The sequence below is a fragment of the Crassostrea angulata genome, chromosome 6 (assembly GCF_025612915.1).
Source record: "Crassostrea angulata isolate pt1a10 chromosome 6, ASM2561291v2, whole genome shotgun sequence".
Lineage (NCBI taxonomy): Eukaryota > Metazoa > Mollusca > Bivalvia > Ostreida > Ostreidae > Magallana > Magallana angulata.
The window spans coordinates 37,825,307-37,842,120 of record NC_069116.1 but is presented as its reverse complement, the minus strand read 5'-3'; the positions used below and the strand labels follow the sequence as shown (position 1 = coordinate 37,842,120).

General features: G+C 33.6%; 1 protein-coding gene across 1 annotated transcript; it reads left to right on the top strand.

Annotated features, from left to right (window-relative positions):
- The first annotated feature begins 991 nt into the window (after nucleotides 1–991).
- Nucleotides 992–16,094, top strand: LOC128187486 (glutamic acid-rich protein-like). Its single transcript, XM_052857917.1, has 9 exons — nucleotides 992–1,472; nucleotides 4,294–4,471; nucleotides 5,146–5,349; nucleotides 5,512–6,082; nucleotides 14,215–14,270; nucleotides 14,362–15,167; nucleotides 15,402–15,540; nucleotides 15,832–15,927; nucleotides 16,089–16,094. Exons 1-9 carry the CDS (start codon nucleotides 1,282–1,284, stop codon nucleotides 16,092–16,094), a joined length of 2,247 nt encoding a protein of 748 aa, XP_052713877.1. The 5' UTR covers nucleotides 992–1,281.
- The last annotated feature ends 720 nt before the right edge of the window (nucleotides 16,095–16,814 follow it).

The following is a 16,814-nucleotide window of genomic DNA, read 5'->3' as shown; positions in this document are numbered from 1 at the left end:
GTACTATCCCCTATTCAATATTCGAATAGCAAATAGTATTTTGTGGTCCACAATTCAAATTACCGTAACTATTTTTATAGACGTAAATTCAAAATCCAGATAACTTCCTTAAAATATGTTATCGGAAGAATGTAGCAAATGATGGATTCATTCCCAGTAAGTTATTTAAGGAATAAAGAATCATTCTTTGAGTAAAATGAGGTGATCAAAAACGGTCGGGAGTGATCAAATCTAATAAGTCCAAAAGGGCTTTATGCAGGCACGTAGCATCGGGGGTGGGGGGGGGGGGGGCAGGGGGGGGGGGGGCTGGCCCCCACTTTTTCTCGCAGCAACGAATTTTTTAAAATTTACATATAAAAAATTGAATTACCATGGAGTTGCCCCCCCCCCCCTTTTTTGGAGGATGTAAAAAATTGATATGAAAATAAGGAAATTAGGATTTTGAAGATTTTGGGAAAGTGTTGGTTTTTTGTTTTTTTTGCTTGTCAAGATTTTTTTTGGATGAGCCTGCCCCCCCCCCCCCCCACTTTCAAAAACGATGCTACGTGCCTGTTATGATGCGTGTTTTGTGGGGTGGTTTTGTTGGGACTCAGTAGCTTCTGAATGTTGACCAACACTGCCCAATGTTTTTTGGTTACAAGGACGTTATGTACATGTAATAATTCTGTCCCAAGTTCCCGTTTCCACCACATTTAGCTTAATGTTTTAAATCTCTCTCTCTCTCTCTCTCTCTCTCTCTCTCTCTCTCTCTCTCTCTCTCTCTCTCTGAATATTATTGCAATTCATGTTCTTTAACCAAATGACAGTTTTTTTCGGGTTTTTTTTTTTTCGTTTTCGTTTATTTCGCAAAAGTATTTCAAAATGTTGATTTTACATGTTTTCGTATAGTAAAAGCGATATATGTAAATTAGATTATCATTTCATTACACGAATCAATAAAGGGGTGGTGAGTTTAATTCTATAGTGTTTTCCTGCATGCCAACCTCCTGTCTATGGATTTGTTACAGGGTGTGTGACGTATGCGTTGCGTTAACACATCTGGTATTTCGCTATGATTGGCGCTTCAGCTGCCGAGAAGATTTATCTAAACGAAGCGTCCTATTTTATGATATCCGAGCGCAAACACAGGTCCGAATGATCTTTGCGATTTTCCAATTACACTTCTATAATCTTTGATACTTTGGAATAATAACATAAAAATAAAAAAAAAACACTGAAAAATTTTCACGATGTGAAGAAAATTACAGAAATGAAATTGGATTAACCAGTTTTCGAAAAAAAATGCGGGTTTTCACCATTTTCCGAGCCTTGTTTGTCCGAAGTTTGTTCGGAGCCCACGGGCTGATCGCCATTTGGCGCCTGTACATGGTGATCGGAGAGATCTGGTGTTGGTACCTGAGTGTGACGCTTCTTGGACTACTCATAGAGACTGTTGTTACCCTCGCTGTCAAACGCGGAAAAGAATGGAAATGGTATGTACGGTTAAAACTTTATTTATTACAAAACAATTCATATACTCCAGTACTCAATACTTTAATTTAATACCTATACTTACTTTAATTTTAAGATCTTTTAATAACCACTGCAATAATTATATTTATTTGTTTTTTCGAACTCGAAAGGACATAGAAATAACTCCGAGATACGAGACGATTCAAGATATCAGGTTAAAAAGGCTTTTAAAGGCAAAGTGGTTGGTAACTCCAAAGCACTTTTGTCACTGAATCGAGGTATCTGTAAAAGTTCCTTTATGATGGCTTAAAAAGCAACGCAGAAAAACGGACAGCCCTGACTTTATAAAAAAATACAAGTCATTATTCAATTATATCCACTCGACATTGCGCGGAACATATCTGTAAAAGTACGACTATCCAATCCCCAAAATTATTTTTTTCTTCAAGATTTGTGCAAAAATATTATAGATGCAAGAAATGAACCATACTGCAGTACAGCTAATCATAAATAACTTGTTTTGAAGTTATACGTTATTTAACATACATGTTAAAATTTTCCTGAGATATATATATATCACATTATTTTTAAGGACTATGTTAATTCTCAATAACCTCAGAATCTGTTCTGTACTAAAGAGCCCAGGCTCCATGCAGGATCATGAAGCAGTCTTGGTCTTAAGTCAAAACTTGTACACTCTCCTATTTCCTTGTGGCAGAATACATCGAAAAAATAAATTGCTTTTAAAGTGTGTCTCTATATTAAGTTGAAAGTTATTAATTCCAAACATAATCTTATGAGAAGTATTCATTTTATCAATGATTAAAATTTGGACATAAGTCTGCAAATGCTTCATGATCCTGGGGCCAGGTCTCTGGACTGCAAATAATCAGATAAGTGCTTCGTGATCCCGGGGCCAGGTCTCTGGACTGGAAATATTCAGACAAATGATTCTGGGGCCAGGTCTCTGTACTGCAAATACCGGTAATCAGACAAGTTTTTAAAAAAAGACTGTACGCATGCGCGGATCTACAACAGACAACAGTCGGCATCATATATGTAACCACTTCCCCCAAATTTCTACACACCCAAAAGAAATAACGGCCCTTTAATAACTTGTAAAAACAAGATATGCATTTTTATTCATAACATATATACATGTAGTTTATACAGCTATAAATTAAAAGAAGGCGCATAGAAAAAAAAACCCTTTTGTCCACCCATCTCGAAAGTAATCAAAAAAAGTTTATTCGAACCGTTGAAAAACAAATGCTTGGTATTGCTATCAAGAATTTGAAGCAACATTATGTACGTATGTCAACTTCTCTGTGCACCGTTACTTCCCATTTTCTTAATCATCTGAAATATTTCGTTATAGCCAACCAATTACATGTACATGTATTCAAAATGTAATGGAACAGATTTTGACATACTGTGTTACTAGTTTTTTAAGATATGCGATTATTTAAAAAATAAGATGCTTTCTTTAGTGATTCATGAAGGGTATATGAGGGGAGCTATCATTGTAATTTTTCTTTAAACAAATTTATGAATTGATCGTAAAAAGCAAGTAAAATTAAATGAATCTAAGTCTTGCATCATCATCATCATTATTTCGTGCAGTCCGTAACTTTTCATAGGTTGCTGAAGGTTTCGACCAATCGATAAACTGGTTGAAACTGGATCGTGTAAATGTCAGTGCTATAAGTTTCTATACAGCTGTGAATTACAATTAATTTTCGTGAGAAATAGAGGAAATCATATAAATATATGTTATAAGCTGAGAAAATATTTGTTTTGGAATTAATCATTCACAGTCTTTGGTATGCAAAGTTGTTCTAAATAATTCTTTTGTTTTGCGATTTATTTATTTTTTATGAATGTGTCTACAAGTTACCAAAAGCTGATAATGAAAATATTAGAAATATAAATTTGAAAGTCTGTTTCGCAAAAAAAAGTTTTTGATTCAAACTGCAGTATCATCTTGGTTGAACTAAAAAAACGTGATTATTAAAACAATAAAATATATTCTTTGGGATTAATTTGAATGAGAGTTTAAAGGTAGGTTGCATTACATTAAAAAAAAAAAAATACATATCCCGCGTTTGCAGGTTATTTTCTTTGTATGAATTAATTCACTAAAGTATTTGTTTTGCAGTGCTTGCTACTTTTTTGCTAATATGAGGCTCCAAATGTTATTTTTCGATCCTCTTAAATATGCAAACAGCAAATTCTTTCATTATCGAGCAATTTATAAAAACCGCAGCTAACTTCAAATAAATGGACCACTCTTTCAACTTGATTTCTAGTAGATATATAATAGAATGTTTTTGAATACATCGGACTGTAGATAATGAACGCACCGGGTGCCGTCTCTCTCTCTTTTCCTATTTTTTTTTTTACGGAAGTATTGACCTTTAGTCTATGTTGTGGTCTTTGCAATATGATAGTCCGTTTGAGACTTCAGCATACTAGTCCATCATCAACCTACACGTGTCCCGACACAAAGGGGGGAGAGGTAGCCAACACTATAGCCAAGTCCCATCTTAATGTCATGAACGGAGGGTGACAATGGCGTTATATAATCACCACAGAAAGTAATGCTGGGGAGCCTTTCACAGAAAGTAATTAAAAGTATTCCCTCGATTCTAGCAAGAGCAAAATTACTCATTTTCCCAAATAGCTGTAATGACAATCAAATCTGGCTGGGTTTCTCACGTTAGCGTTAATTATACGTCCGCGGTAATAAAAACTCTCCCTAGTTTGTATGTGTGTATGGTTTTTGCTACCATTAAATGCTTGATCAAAAAACCTCAAGTCAATCTAATTCTGTGCTTTCAGGTTTTGTCCCAGTGTGTTTTTCTATTTGGCGAGTGTAGTGCCCGCCATTTGGTTCTTAGAGCTGCATGCAATGGAGGACCGGATAGAAGAAAAGGCTGAGCAAGAACGATTTAATATAACTACACAAAACCAGAACAGATCGGTAGAAGATTTAAAGATTATCATTAAAGATTTGGGGGTAAGAGGAATTCAGATCGACATACTGGTTAATGCTCTACTAAAGTACAAAACATTGTATTAATCTTGAAATTCTCTTTGATTTTAGAAATAAGGTTAAATTACTTTTCAAATATCATCTTTTATTCAATCAGATAAATCAATAAGCATAACAGTGCATTTACTTTAACTCGGATGACGTCAGGAATCTATAGCCGGTATTTAGGAAAAATCGGAGAGACAGGCAAATGGGAGGGGGGGGGGGCACCTGGCCACTTAAAATAATTCTATTATAAATGTATGATAATAGCGTCATTTCACAACGCTCAAGAAAACATTTTATGCCTTGCATATTGTACAGATTTTATAAGCACAAAATATGCATCTTAAAAATCGGTGAAAGAACTCCAATTTCTCTCATATTTGCACTCTCTCAAACCGTTATTTTTTACACAATTGCGTTTGTAAAAACTTTGATCAGGATTCATGTATTCAACACACCACGTTACTGCAGTTAATATTTTCTTTAATGCTGAGAAGTGTTTCAGTAAACAAATAAAATGAAAACATCAGGATTTTTTTTTCTTTTGGGGGGGGGGGGGGTAAGAACATTAAACCTTTTATTGTTGTTTTACTACATATACATTTTTATAATGTAAGTATGAAATGAACAACTGATATCTTTTGTGTCTTTAGATTGATTTTAGTTTCCCGTTGTCCTTGACCGCTGACCTTTGGCTGCGTGTCCTTGAGCAGTTTTTGCTGCTGATGCTGATAGTCGGACGCTGGGTGCTTCCTAAAGGGGCGCTGTCACATGATCAGTTATCACAGCTCCTGTTGGTTTATGTTGGCACTGCGGCTGATATTGTTGAATTCTACGAAGCATTTAATGAGGAGGCGGTAAGTTTGAATTATTGAATATTTTCACACAAAACATAGAACACAAAAACATATGTATTAAAGCAGTCATGTTGTACATTTTAAATTACACTCACGTTTGTCCTAATTATATAAACTTCGCTCTTACAATAATTCATAGGCAAGTACCAATAACCATTTTAGGTAAAGTACAATCCATTGTTGATATATATTCTCCTGGGTATATGGACCATGAGCCTGCTTCAGTTCACGTTGGTCGTCACGGCAACGAGAGCACGGCGAGATCTTGTCGGGGTTCCGAGTGGACTAATCCTGGCAATGAAAGAAGAAGCGCCAAGCTGTTGCAATCCGGAAATCTACGGAATCATCGTGTCAATTCTGATGCAAGATTGTCCCTTTCTTGTGATTCGGCTGCTTTTGATATTTTACTACCATGTTGTGAGCTATACAAATATGTTTTTTACTTCCAAAAACTCGTTGGTAATTCTGTTACTCTTGTACAGAGTGGTCGTTATTCAGACAACCGACAAAAAGAAATCTCGTTCGTCTGGGCTGACTACGCGAGAAAAGAGTGTAGAGGAGCTCCAATCTAAGAGCAATATTGAAGTTCACAACCTTCTCCACTCCAGCAAAAGTGCTCCAAACGTGTCCATAATCAACGGCAATTCGGCGTTCCGTTCGTTTGACAGCCTGCCCATTGACGTCACCACTGATGTCATCGTTGGAGTCGAAGGATTAGTGGACGACACGACTCGTAATCTGTAGGAACAAATAGCTGGGAACACGACGTGACTTAACCATCAAAATATGTATTAATGTTAGAATTAACTTATCATCACTCATGAATCAGGCACTGATTGCATTACATTGAAGTCAGTTGAATTAGAATAGCCATTTCTGACATTGTATTTCTAAGACATGTTTTCAACTCAATGTGTTATATGTTTAATCGACATCAACTTTACCTATTTATCAGCTGAATTCAGATTAAACAATGAATTGCAGCCTCAGAAGCCACTGGTTTAGTGTGTCACTGTTAGTTTTTTGTTGAGATTTTCAATAAAAAAAACTTTGGCTTTTGTGATTTGTAGCGTATCAACAAAAGGATTTCGTCAACTTCGGATGAATCAAAAGATAGTTTCTGGTTCCTGCTTATCTAACAACACTTCATTCTACAATTTACTCAGTTTATTTTTTGACAGTTGTGTTTTAAAAACTAGTTTCATTTATCTTTACACAAGGTATTTTTTGATGCAGATCAAAATCTTTACATGTATCTTATAGTAAGCACCATGCAAAGTAAATTCAAGTTGCAAGATCAAAACGCTTTCACATATTGAGGTCATTTCTATGTAAATAGTTGTAAACAACAATCGGATGAACGCAATACAATGTGGCACATTCATTGAGAACAATTCTATGTAACCAAAATTACACGGGGAGGAACCAAGAGATCAATTTTTATTTTTTATTTTTGGGGGGGGGGGGGGGGTAGCCTCGTTACCATGGTAACGAAAACTAAAGATGGAAAAATTTTCATTGTCATAATTTATAAAGATATTTTTTTTTCTATTTAGATGTAATGGAAACAAATTGTCAACGTTCAAACTAAACATTACAGACTAAAAAGATCGTCAAATAATTTGAATTGAGTTATAATTGTTTCGAACAATAACTCTCCCATTCGATGCACGCGTTAATTTTTTTTATGCACGCAATAATTCAATCATTGGGAGCAATAGCATCAAACTCATGCAATTTACAATCATTAGAATCACTTCTTCAAATGGTTGAAATTCAATGTCTTTTTCAAAGGAATCAATGCATGCATTTATTAAAAGGGTGACATCACCAAACTACTGGGGATGTATTCATGGTTATCCTCACGTCACTTATGTTTGTCGCCTCTGTCCAATTAAATAATCAAAGTATTGAAAATTCTTATAATAAGAAATGTATGAGCACTACTGATTCATTTTTAAAAGTTTTATTTTCATTAATTTTCAAAGTGTTTATGGGTCTTGTTAATAAAGACTCTAAATATTTCATATATTTTAGGCTATATTTTTGTTTTTAACATACTGTATAATTTGAAAATAATCTTATTATATAAAGTTGTAAATGAATAATTTTGATATCTCAACATTTTCAGTGCGTCTAAAACATACCAGAAATACCGCTCTTACGTTAACGAAATTAACCATTAGATTTACATTAAAACCTTTCCTTAAGTTTTAAACTATTATTTAGTATAAAAAAAAAAATCCATAATTTTTTTGATTTTAAGAGTTTGAATGTTTTCCTATATCTTTACACAATCGCAACTTCTCGGGACATTCCGTCAGGCTCGGAAAAACACCTCGAATATATTAACATTACAGGTGGTTTTCCGAGCCTGCTGGAAAGGCCCGAGAAGTTGCGATTGTATCTTTATACAGAACTCTCCTTGTTCAGGAGATTTGTATGGTCTAAAAATGTCGAAGACCATCTAGTTCATTTAAGTTTTGACCGGACGAAGGTTGTATTTTCTATCTGATTCAGCTTATGTGATTAATTGATCTCACAGTTTTCCAATTGTACATTTTTTTTTCGAAAATATTTTACTTTCAATATATTCCGTTCCGTGGACATTGACCTTCCGGTTTTTATAAACGTCACAATTAACGTACGAGTACCAGCTGTGTGCATTCCCCCGGGACACACGGTTTTAATTTCTAAAATCTAAACGATCATAAGTCACAATAACAAAAATTTCTAAATTATGAACAAAACACTGAAAACAGCATAGCATATAATTAAAAACCAGTCTTAACAAAACGACAACTTTGTTTTAATTACTACATCAGCACACCATGTTGAGTCCATCAATTAAAACAAGTTGATTTTTAAACAGCTATAATTGATATCCAGAAAAGTGATGTGTTTTCAATTTTTGTAATTTGTTTTTTTGTTTTGTTTTTATTCTTTTGTTTTTTTTGTTGCTTTCATTGATTATATAATTAGTTCTTTTTAAAAATAAATTCGTTAATATTGAGGGAGAATTGATAAAATTATTTTGGCTTTTTAAAAATTAATATTATTTTGTTAATCCTAAGGGAAGGGACATTTTTTTAACTCACGGGTGGAGTCTATAATTGGTAACTTTCTATATGAATTTAACTAAATACATGTATGTTTTTTTTATTCAACTGAGAGCCAAGTCTATTGATCCCTCTCCTGGATATCTCGTACTCGAGTCACGAAGTAGCATGACGTCACAATCAAAGTCACATGGTATAACGTCATAATCAAAACGACGAAGTCACTATCACTATAGCATATACAGACGAGATGGCAGGTAATGAAAACTGCATAGTTGTCATCAAATATTGCATGCCTGTACATAAACATTATATCTTAAATGTGGTTGTAGAAGACATCTTCTGTTTCAGATCACAGTAAAATGGAGTCAAAATCAAATATTGGAAACGGTCCAGTTATCAATATGGTATGTACAACTGCGTTTTTAAAATACATGCATACATTAAAAATTCATAAAGTCGCAACGGAATTAAACAAGCACCTTTGTCTTTTACAATCTAGGAACGGGTTCCAATCACAGAGGGCCAGGAGATTCAACGTTCAGATGAAAAGAGAGCGAATGACATTGGAAATGGAGAATTCCAACGTCGGATTAAGAATATTCCTGTACTGGAGGAAAGAAGACTTCTTGCGCTAGAAAGGCACATCAAGCGTAAACGGAGGAGACGGCCGTACGTTAAAAAGATGAAGAATTCGCACAACACAGAGCACCAGCTTGGCAAAACCATGGCGTCTCCCAATGGAGATAAGCCAGACGACCCTGCAGCGTTTGGTTTTAAGGATGAGAGGATTCAAGTTTCTAAAGGGGGAGAAAGGGAAGATTGCATTCTGAATAAAATCGTGGGTACAAAGATGCCAGCTTTAGAAAAATTTGATGAGAATCAAATTGATCTGCAATTAAAACACGAACTGATCGAGAATGTTGAAGCCCAATCAACACAGATGGAGGTCGGAAAAGAAGAGGAACAGAGTGTGCAATTTAATAAGTTGGTTAGATACTTACTTGGCGGAGTAAAATTAGATTTACTGAATATAGTGGAAGATGAACTAAACGGTAACAGGAAAGAGGTTGAAAAGGAAGGTCAAATAAAAAAGGATGAAGAGGCTGGTATGGAGGTGAAGCAAGAAAACGAAGAAAATTTAACTCCCGTGAAGGAAGTCAACACTTCGCCGCCTAAAGATGCTTTGATGGAAGTAAATCGTGTAAATGACAGAAACTTGAAGAAAGAGAAAGAAAACCTTCAAAATGAAGGGCATGTCAAGGAGAGAGCAAAGGATCCTGAAATCCAAACTGATGATATCAGGTAATTTCTCTTACTACATCATAAATTGAATTCAGTAACTTACATGTACGAATTTTATTTCATTCTTAAATTTTCTTGCTTCAAAAATTAAAATGCATTTCATGTTGTTTTTTTAATCAGAAATTTTTGAATAAATTAATAACAATGAAGCAATTCAGTATAACAAGTACAATCATATAACATTTGCAGTTATTGATTGAAATCCGATCTAAAATCTTTTACATTTCTTTCCAGAGTTGAAAATCCGGGACAAAGTAGTTCTGGGCCAAAGGAACATAAACCAAAAGATTCCGAATCGGAAGCCATAAAATCAAATGAAATGGTAGAAGATGGAAGAGATGATGAAAAGACTTATACCGATATAAGAAACAACGTATTTACATATTCTGATTATTTTACATTTCGTCAAGAAATACATGTATATGAAAACTTCATAATACTCTAATGAGATATTTATATTCAGAGTTTTTTTTTATTTGAAAAGTAGGAAAAAGTCGATATCATTTGGTCTTAATTAAACCGATATCTATATACATTACTGGGAAAATTTTTGGTCCATGTTTTTTTATAACTTCATCCACTGAAATAATACTCATGTAATTTATTATTCACTTTTAATACCGATTAAAATGTTTACCTTTTCTTTTAATTTTTAGCTTGTCCTCGTTGACAATGAAGATGGTGATGATGAAGATGACGATGAAGGCTTTATGCCCAGAAAACTATTTTTCTTTAGTTTTTCTGACTTTAAGGTAATTCTTTACGTCTATATATTATTTTTAAATCGTTATTTCACTGTAAATCTATACAACATAATTAATTGTTTGATTACACACGACTACTGTATACTAATACTAGTAGATAGGTTGAGAACTGAATTATTCGTACTTTTATGAATATAAATTCAGCGTTAATGACTACACCTTGAACAAATAAATGAATTTTTCATTTCGTTTCTTTTAGAAAGAAGAAACCCCTGCATAATGGAAGAGGAAGAATAAGAATTATCAGGAAAAACAACATTCCACTTCATCACCCGGTTAATTTGTTATATATTGCTACGAGTTTTAGAAATAAAATACTAATATGTTTTGTTGACTGTAGTTGGCTATTTTTTTTAATCTAAAATCTGTTAGCACTTGATTCCTTAGAATACAACATCAAAACATTCTTTCTTTATGGTTTATGTCCGTATAAAGGTAGCAAACATTACAGATAAAACAGATAACCTGCATTTATTCATACACACATGATCCATCAAATATTGCATAAACCACCAAGAAAAACGAAATAAGCTGAATCTTTATACTCTCCATGGTCACTGTCTAAATTAATTTTATAAAATAAAAGTTTTATTTTTACTGACTAAAGATTATAAACGCAAAATTTCCCATTTACACCAGACTAGCTAAGCCTGTTACTGGTCGTGGGTCGTGTACACCCAATTCCTTTTGAGGGTCGACTTGTCTCTCCCGGGGCCTCATCATCATGAATATGAAGCCTTAGATATCTTGAATAATATTCCCATTACAGCTGTATGGTACGAAATTCCTCATTTTGACCGGGCTAGCTATGCCTGTTGCTGGTCGTGCAAATCGTATTCCTTTAGCGGGCCAACTGGTCTATCCCGGGGCCCCATCCTTATCGAATTCATATGAAGCCTTAGTATGGAATACAGGGTGTTAGCCCACCCCTAGAATGGTTTTCCTATAGCAACAGTATGTGATGTATTCCTTACTTTTTTGCCAGGCTAGCTAATTATAGCAGTTGTCAGGTCATTTCAGAAAGTGACAAAAGACAAAAGCGTACAAGGCCTGACAAATCCCCCGTACCCAGGATTTTGAAATGGCATATAAACATATAAAAAATCTTTACATTTGAAAGTGTGCATCAGTACATGTACATGTATAATATAGAACTGCATTTTTTGACAGATAAATAATATACATTAATACATGTACTTGGTAGTTATATCCTTTGTTTTATTTGCTGCTTTCTAAACATTACAGCATGATCTCATATCTGTGCTAGCGCTATTTTTTTCCGACATTGTGTGTACAGAACATGAACATTACGTAATTGTTGTCATTATATATATGTTACTAGATTTTTTTTCATAATAATCCAGTAAAAAAGCAAAAAAATGTTTTAGTTTATAGCAAATGAATAAAAAAAAAAGCCGTCTATACGATTCGAGCACCCTCTACATCAAGAAGGATGGACTACGAGTCTCCGCCTATCACAGTAAGCTGCGTTGACACACTAGAGTACTAGTGAATAAATTTAACTGTTTGACAATAATTGATAAAGTAAAACATTTTTGGTGAAAACTACGAACTTGACCAATGATAGGTTTAGACTTCATTTTAATAAATCAATATATTTATAATAAAAATCAATATCAAATTATTCTTAACTAAAAGTACTTTAAGGACGGAGTCGAGACCCATTCATACCTAAATTTTGGAATTTAGAAAAGTGTATGATCCAGATTTCGGTATTAACCACTGTGGAATTAAGTTTGGAAACCTATACCTGTCGCGTTTAAAGAATGAAAACACAATATGGACTTCAATCGTGAAATTTATACTAAAAACAATACATACAAGCCAAAAATAAATATTCTTACTTAAATTGAAATTCTTTCGTCTTCATTGCTCCGAGTGGGGGATGTACAACGCCTTGTACGCCCCTATTCTTTTGATGTATCTCTGTTTGTTTCAAATATAAAAGTTAGTTTATGTGGATTTGAATTTTACGTTCATCAGCATACTAAGGTTAATTTAATTAGTTAAAGGGACTTGGACACGATTTGAGATCAAAAATTTCATTTTTATTTTTCATGTATAAAATGGTTTACTAGTGCATTTTAAATGATGGACCAAAATATTAAATGTTATAGTCAAGTTACAAGCAAGATACAGAGCTAAGAATTGGTTGTTATGAAAACAAAGCTCGAGTCTTATAGTTGTTTACAAAATATGTAATGTAGAGATTTACCATTTCTTAGACGAAATGACATGAAAAAACAATTTAAACTAACTCAGTATCTTCATAAATAGTATTATCAACAAAAGAAAGATGCATTTGATTGAAACTTACTCTAATACAACACATATGAAAAAATGACAATATTCGAGCTTTGTTTACAAAACAAAGAATTAAGAACTCTGTATCTTGCTTATAACTTGAAATTTGACTTTCAAATTTTGACATAGCATTAAAAACTTCTATATATATCAGTATAAACATTAAAAATGGAAAAATAAATTTTGAAAATTTTAAGTCAAATCGTGTCCAAGTCCCTTTAATCGACCACACAACACTTAATCTAGTACTATTCGCTATTCGTATTTTGAATTGTGAAAAGCGAATAGAACTCCATCTTCTGAATGCCAATAATCTGCATAAATCACCAAAAAAGCATGTTATTGTTTTTATTTACATATTTATTTTAACAAATTAAGGAATTGAAAAAGTAATTAAACTATTGTTAATAAAGTACACCAGTACGTTAACTGAAAAAAGTAGCCAAGTCGTCATATGTGAGAATTTGAGTCTGACATCATTTCATGCAGTCCGTGGTATTTCTTAGGTTGCTAAAAATATCAACCGATGGATAAACTGCATGGTTGTATCTGGATCGTGTGGATTTCACCCCTGTCAGCTTCCTTAAAGCTATTTATTTTCTTATGAAATAGAGGAGAAAATACTCAGTAGATGTAATTTATATGACTTAATACTGTGTAAATTCTTGGAAGGACTCCGAAACGGAAGTTGATTTTTGTGAGAAAACATACTCCAAAAGGAGTTGGCGCTTATACCAAAACAACACATTTTTACGCAAAACCAGGGCTCTACGGAAATTACAACATGCAAAGCAGATAAGATTAAAATATGCAGGTCTGAAAATACGCTTAACTGATTGACATGACGTGTTTCAACAGAATATATTTCTCAATAATGTTGGTTCGTGGGTTAATTCAAATTGATTGTTTTTTTGTTTGTTTTTTTGTTTGTTTGTTTGTTTTTGCTTTCCGTGATTATATAGTTAGTTCTTTTTTAAAAAACAAATTTGTTAATATAGAGAGAAAATTGATTAAATTATTAGGGCTTTTTAATAATCAATATTATTTTGTTAATCCTAACACAAGGGAGAAATAATTTTGTTAGCACACGGGTGAGGTCTATAATTGGTAACTTTCTATATTATTTAACTAAATATGTTCTTTTTATTCCATTGAGAGCCAAGTTTATCGATCACCCTCTAGATATCTCGTAATCGAGTCACGAAGTAGCATGACGTCACAATCAAAGTCACATGGTATTACGTCATAATCAAAACGACGCAGTCACTATCACTATAGCATACACAGAGGAGATGGCAGGTATTGAAAACTGCATAGTTGTCGGTAGTTTGCACCATCAAATATTGCATGTACATGTATGTACATAAACATTATATCTTAAATGTGGTTATAGAAGACATCTCTTGTTTCAGATCACAGTAAAATGGAGTCAAAATCAGATATTGGAAACGGTCCAGTTATCAATATGGTATGTACAACTGCGTTTTTAAAATACATGCATACATTAATAATTCATAAAGTCGCATTAACGGAATTAATTTTGTCTTTTACTTATCTAGGAACGGGTTCCAATCACAGAGGGCCAGGAGATTCAACGTTCAGATGAAAAGAGAGCGAATAATATTGGAAATGGAGAAATCCAACGTCGGATTAAGAATATTCCCGTATTGGAGGAAAGAAGACTCCTTGCGCTAGAAAGGCATATCAAGCGTAAACGGAGGAGACGGCCGTACGTTAAAAAGATGAAGAATTCGGACAACACAGAGCACCAGCTTGGCAAAACCATGGCGTCTCCCAATGGAGAAATGCCAGACGATCCTGGGGCGTTTGATTATAAGGATGAGATGATACAAGTTTCTAAAGGGGAAGGAAGAGAAGATTGCATTCTGAATAAAATCGTGGGTACGAGGATGCCAGCTTTAAAAAAATGTGTTGAGGACCAAATTGATCTGCAAATAAAACACGAACTGATCGAGAATGTTGAAGCCCAATCAACAAAGATGGAGGTCGTAAAAGATAAGGAACAGAGTGTGCAATTTGATAAGTTGGTTAGATACTTACTTGACGGAGTAAAATTAGATTTACTTAATATAGTGGAAGATGAACTAAACAGTAAGAGCAAAGAGGTTGAAGAGGAAGGTCAAATCAAAAAGGATGAAGGGGCTGGTATGGAGGTGAAGCAAGAAGGAGAAAATTTAACTGCCGTGGAGGAAGTAAACACTTCGCCGCCAAAAGATACTTTGATGGAAGTTAATCGTGTTAATGATAAAAACTTGAAGAAAGAGAAAGAAAACCTTCACAATGAAGGGTATATCAAATGTTTGGAGAGAGCAAAGGACCCTGAAATCCAGACTGATGATATCAGGTAATTTCTCTTTTACTACATCATAAATTGGATTATGCAACTTACATGTACGAATTTTATTTTATTCTTAAATCTTCTTGCTTCAAAAATGAAAATGCATATTTATGTTGGTTTTTTAAATCAGAAATTTATGAATAAATTAATAACAATGAAGCAATTCAGTATAACAAGTACAGACAACATTTGCAATTACTGATTGAAATCCGATCTGAAATCTTTTACATTTCTTTCCAGAGTTGAAAATCCGGGACAAAGTAGTTCTGGACCAAAGGAACCTAAACCAATAAATTCCGAATCGGAAGTCATGAAATCAAATGAACTGGTAAAAGATGGAAGAGATAATGAAAAGACTAATACCGATATAAGAAACAAGGTATTTACATATTCTGATTATTTAACATTTTGTCAAGAAATATATGAAAACTTCATAATATTGTTATGAGATATTTATATCCAAAGTCTTGTTTAATTTGAAAAGTAGGAAGACGTCGATATCATTTGGTCTTAATTACACTGAAATCTATATACAAATGTACATTAGTGGAAAAGTGTTTGGTCCATGGTTTTTTTTTAATCGCTTCATCCACTGAAACAACCCTTATGTAACTTATTATTCAGTTTTGATAGCGATAAAAAAACGTTTATCTTTTCCTTTAATTTTTAGCTTGTCCTCGATGACAATGAAGATGATGATGAAGAAGATGACGATGAAGGCTTTATGCCGAGAAAACTATTTTTCTTTAGTTTTTCTGAATTTAAGGTAATGCTTTACGTCTATATAATATTTGTAAAATCTTTATTTAACTGCAAATCTATACAACAGAATTAATTGTTTGATTACACACGACTACTGTACACTAATACATGCACTAGTGTTGGTTGTAAACTGAATTATTCGTACTTTTGTGAATTTAAATTCAGCGTTAATGACTACACCTTGAACACATAAATGAAATATACATGATGTTTTTCATATCGTTTCTCTTATAAAGAAGAAACCTCTGCATAATGGAAGAGAAAGAATTATCAGGAAAAACAACATTCCACTTCATCACCTGGTTAATTTGTTATATATTCTACTAGTTTAAGAAATAAAATACTAATATGTTTTGTTGACTGTAGTTGGCTATTTTTTTATCTAAGATCTGTTGGCACTTGATTCATTGGAATACAATATCAAAACATTCTTTCTTTCAGGGTTTATGTCCGTATAAAGGTAGCAAACATTTACAGATAAAACAGATAACCTGCATCAGCAATGATCGCTACCTTCATACACACATGATCCATCAAATATTGCATAAACACCCCAAGAAAAACGAAATAAGCTGAATCTTTATATTTGCATTCCGAATCTCTCCTTGGTCACTGTCTAAAGTAATTTTATGAAATAAAAGTTTTTTTGAAAGTACTAAAAACTGTAAACGTGCCATCCCTTGGGGGAAGATCTTCTCAATACAAGCCCATCATTGTGATGTTTTTATAATTCACCCCTTGTCCATACATATTTTCTTATGTCGTCATTTCTATTGTCGTAATAAAATCATAGATTGAGACAATCACATCTGAGAACAGCTGATTTAATGGCAACATTCAGAGTTTTACCGATGACATCCTCAGAAGCACCAATCGTCACCCAAAAAACGC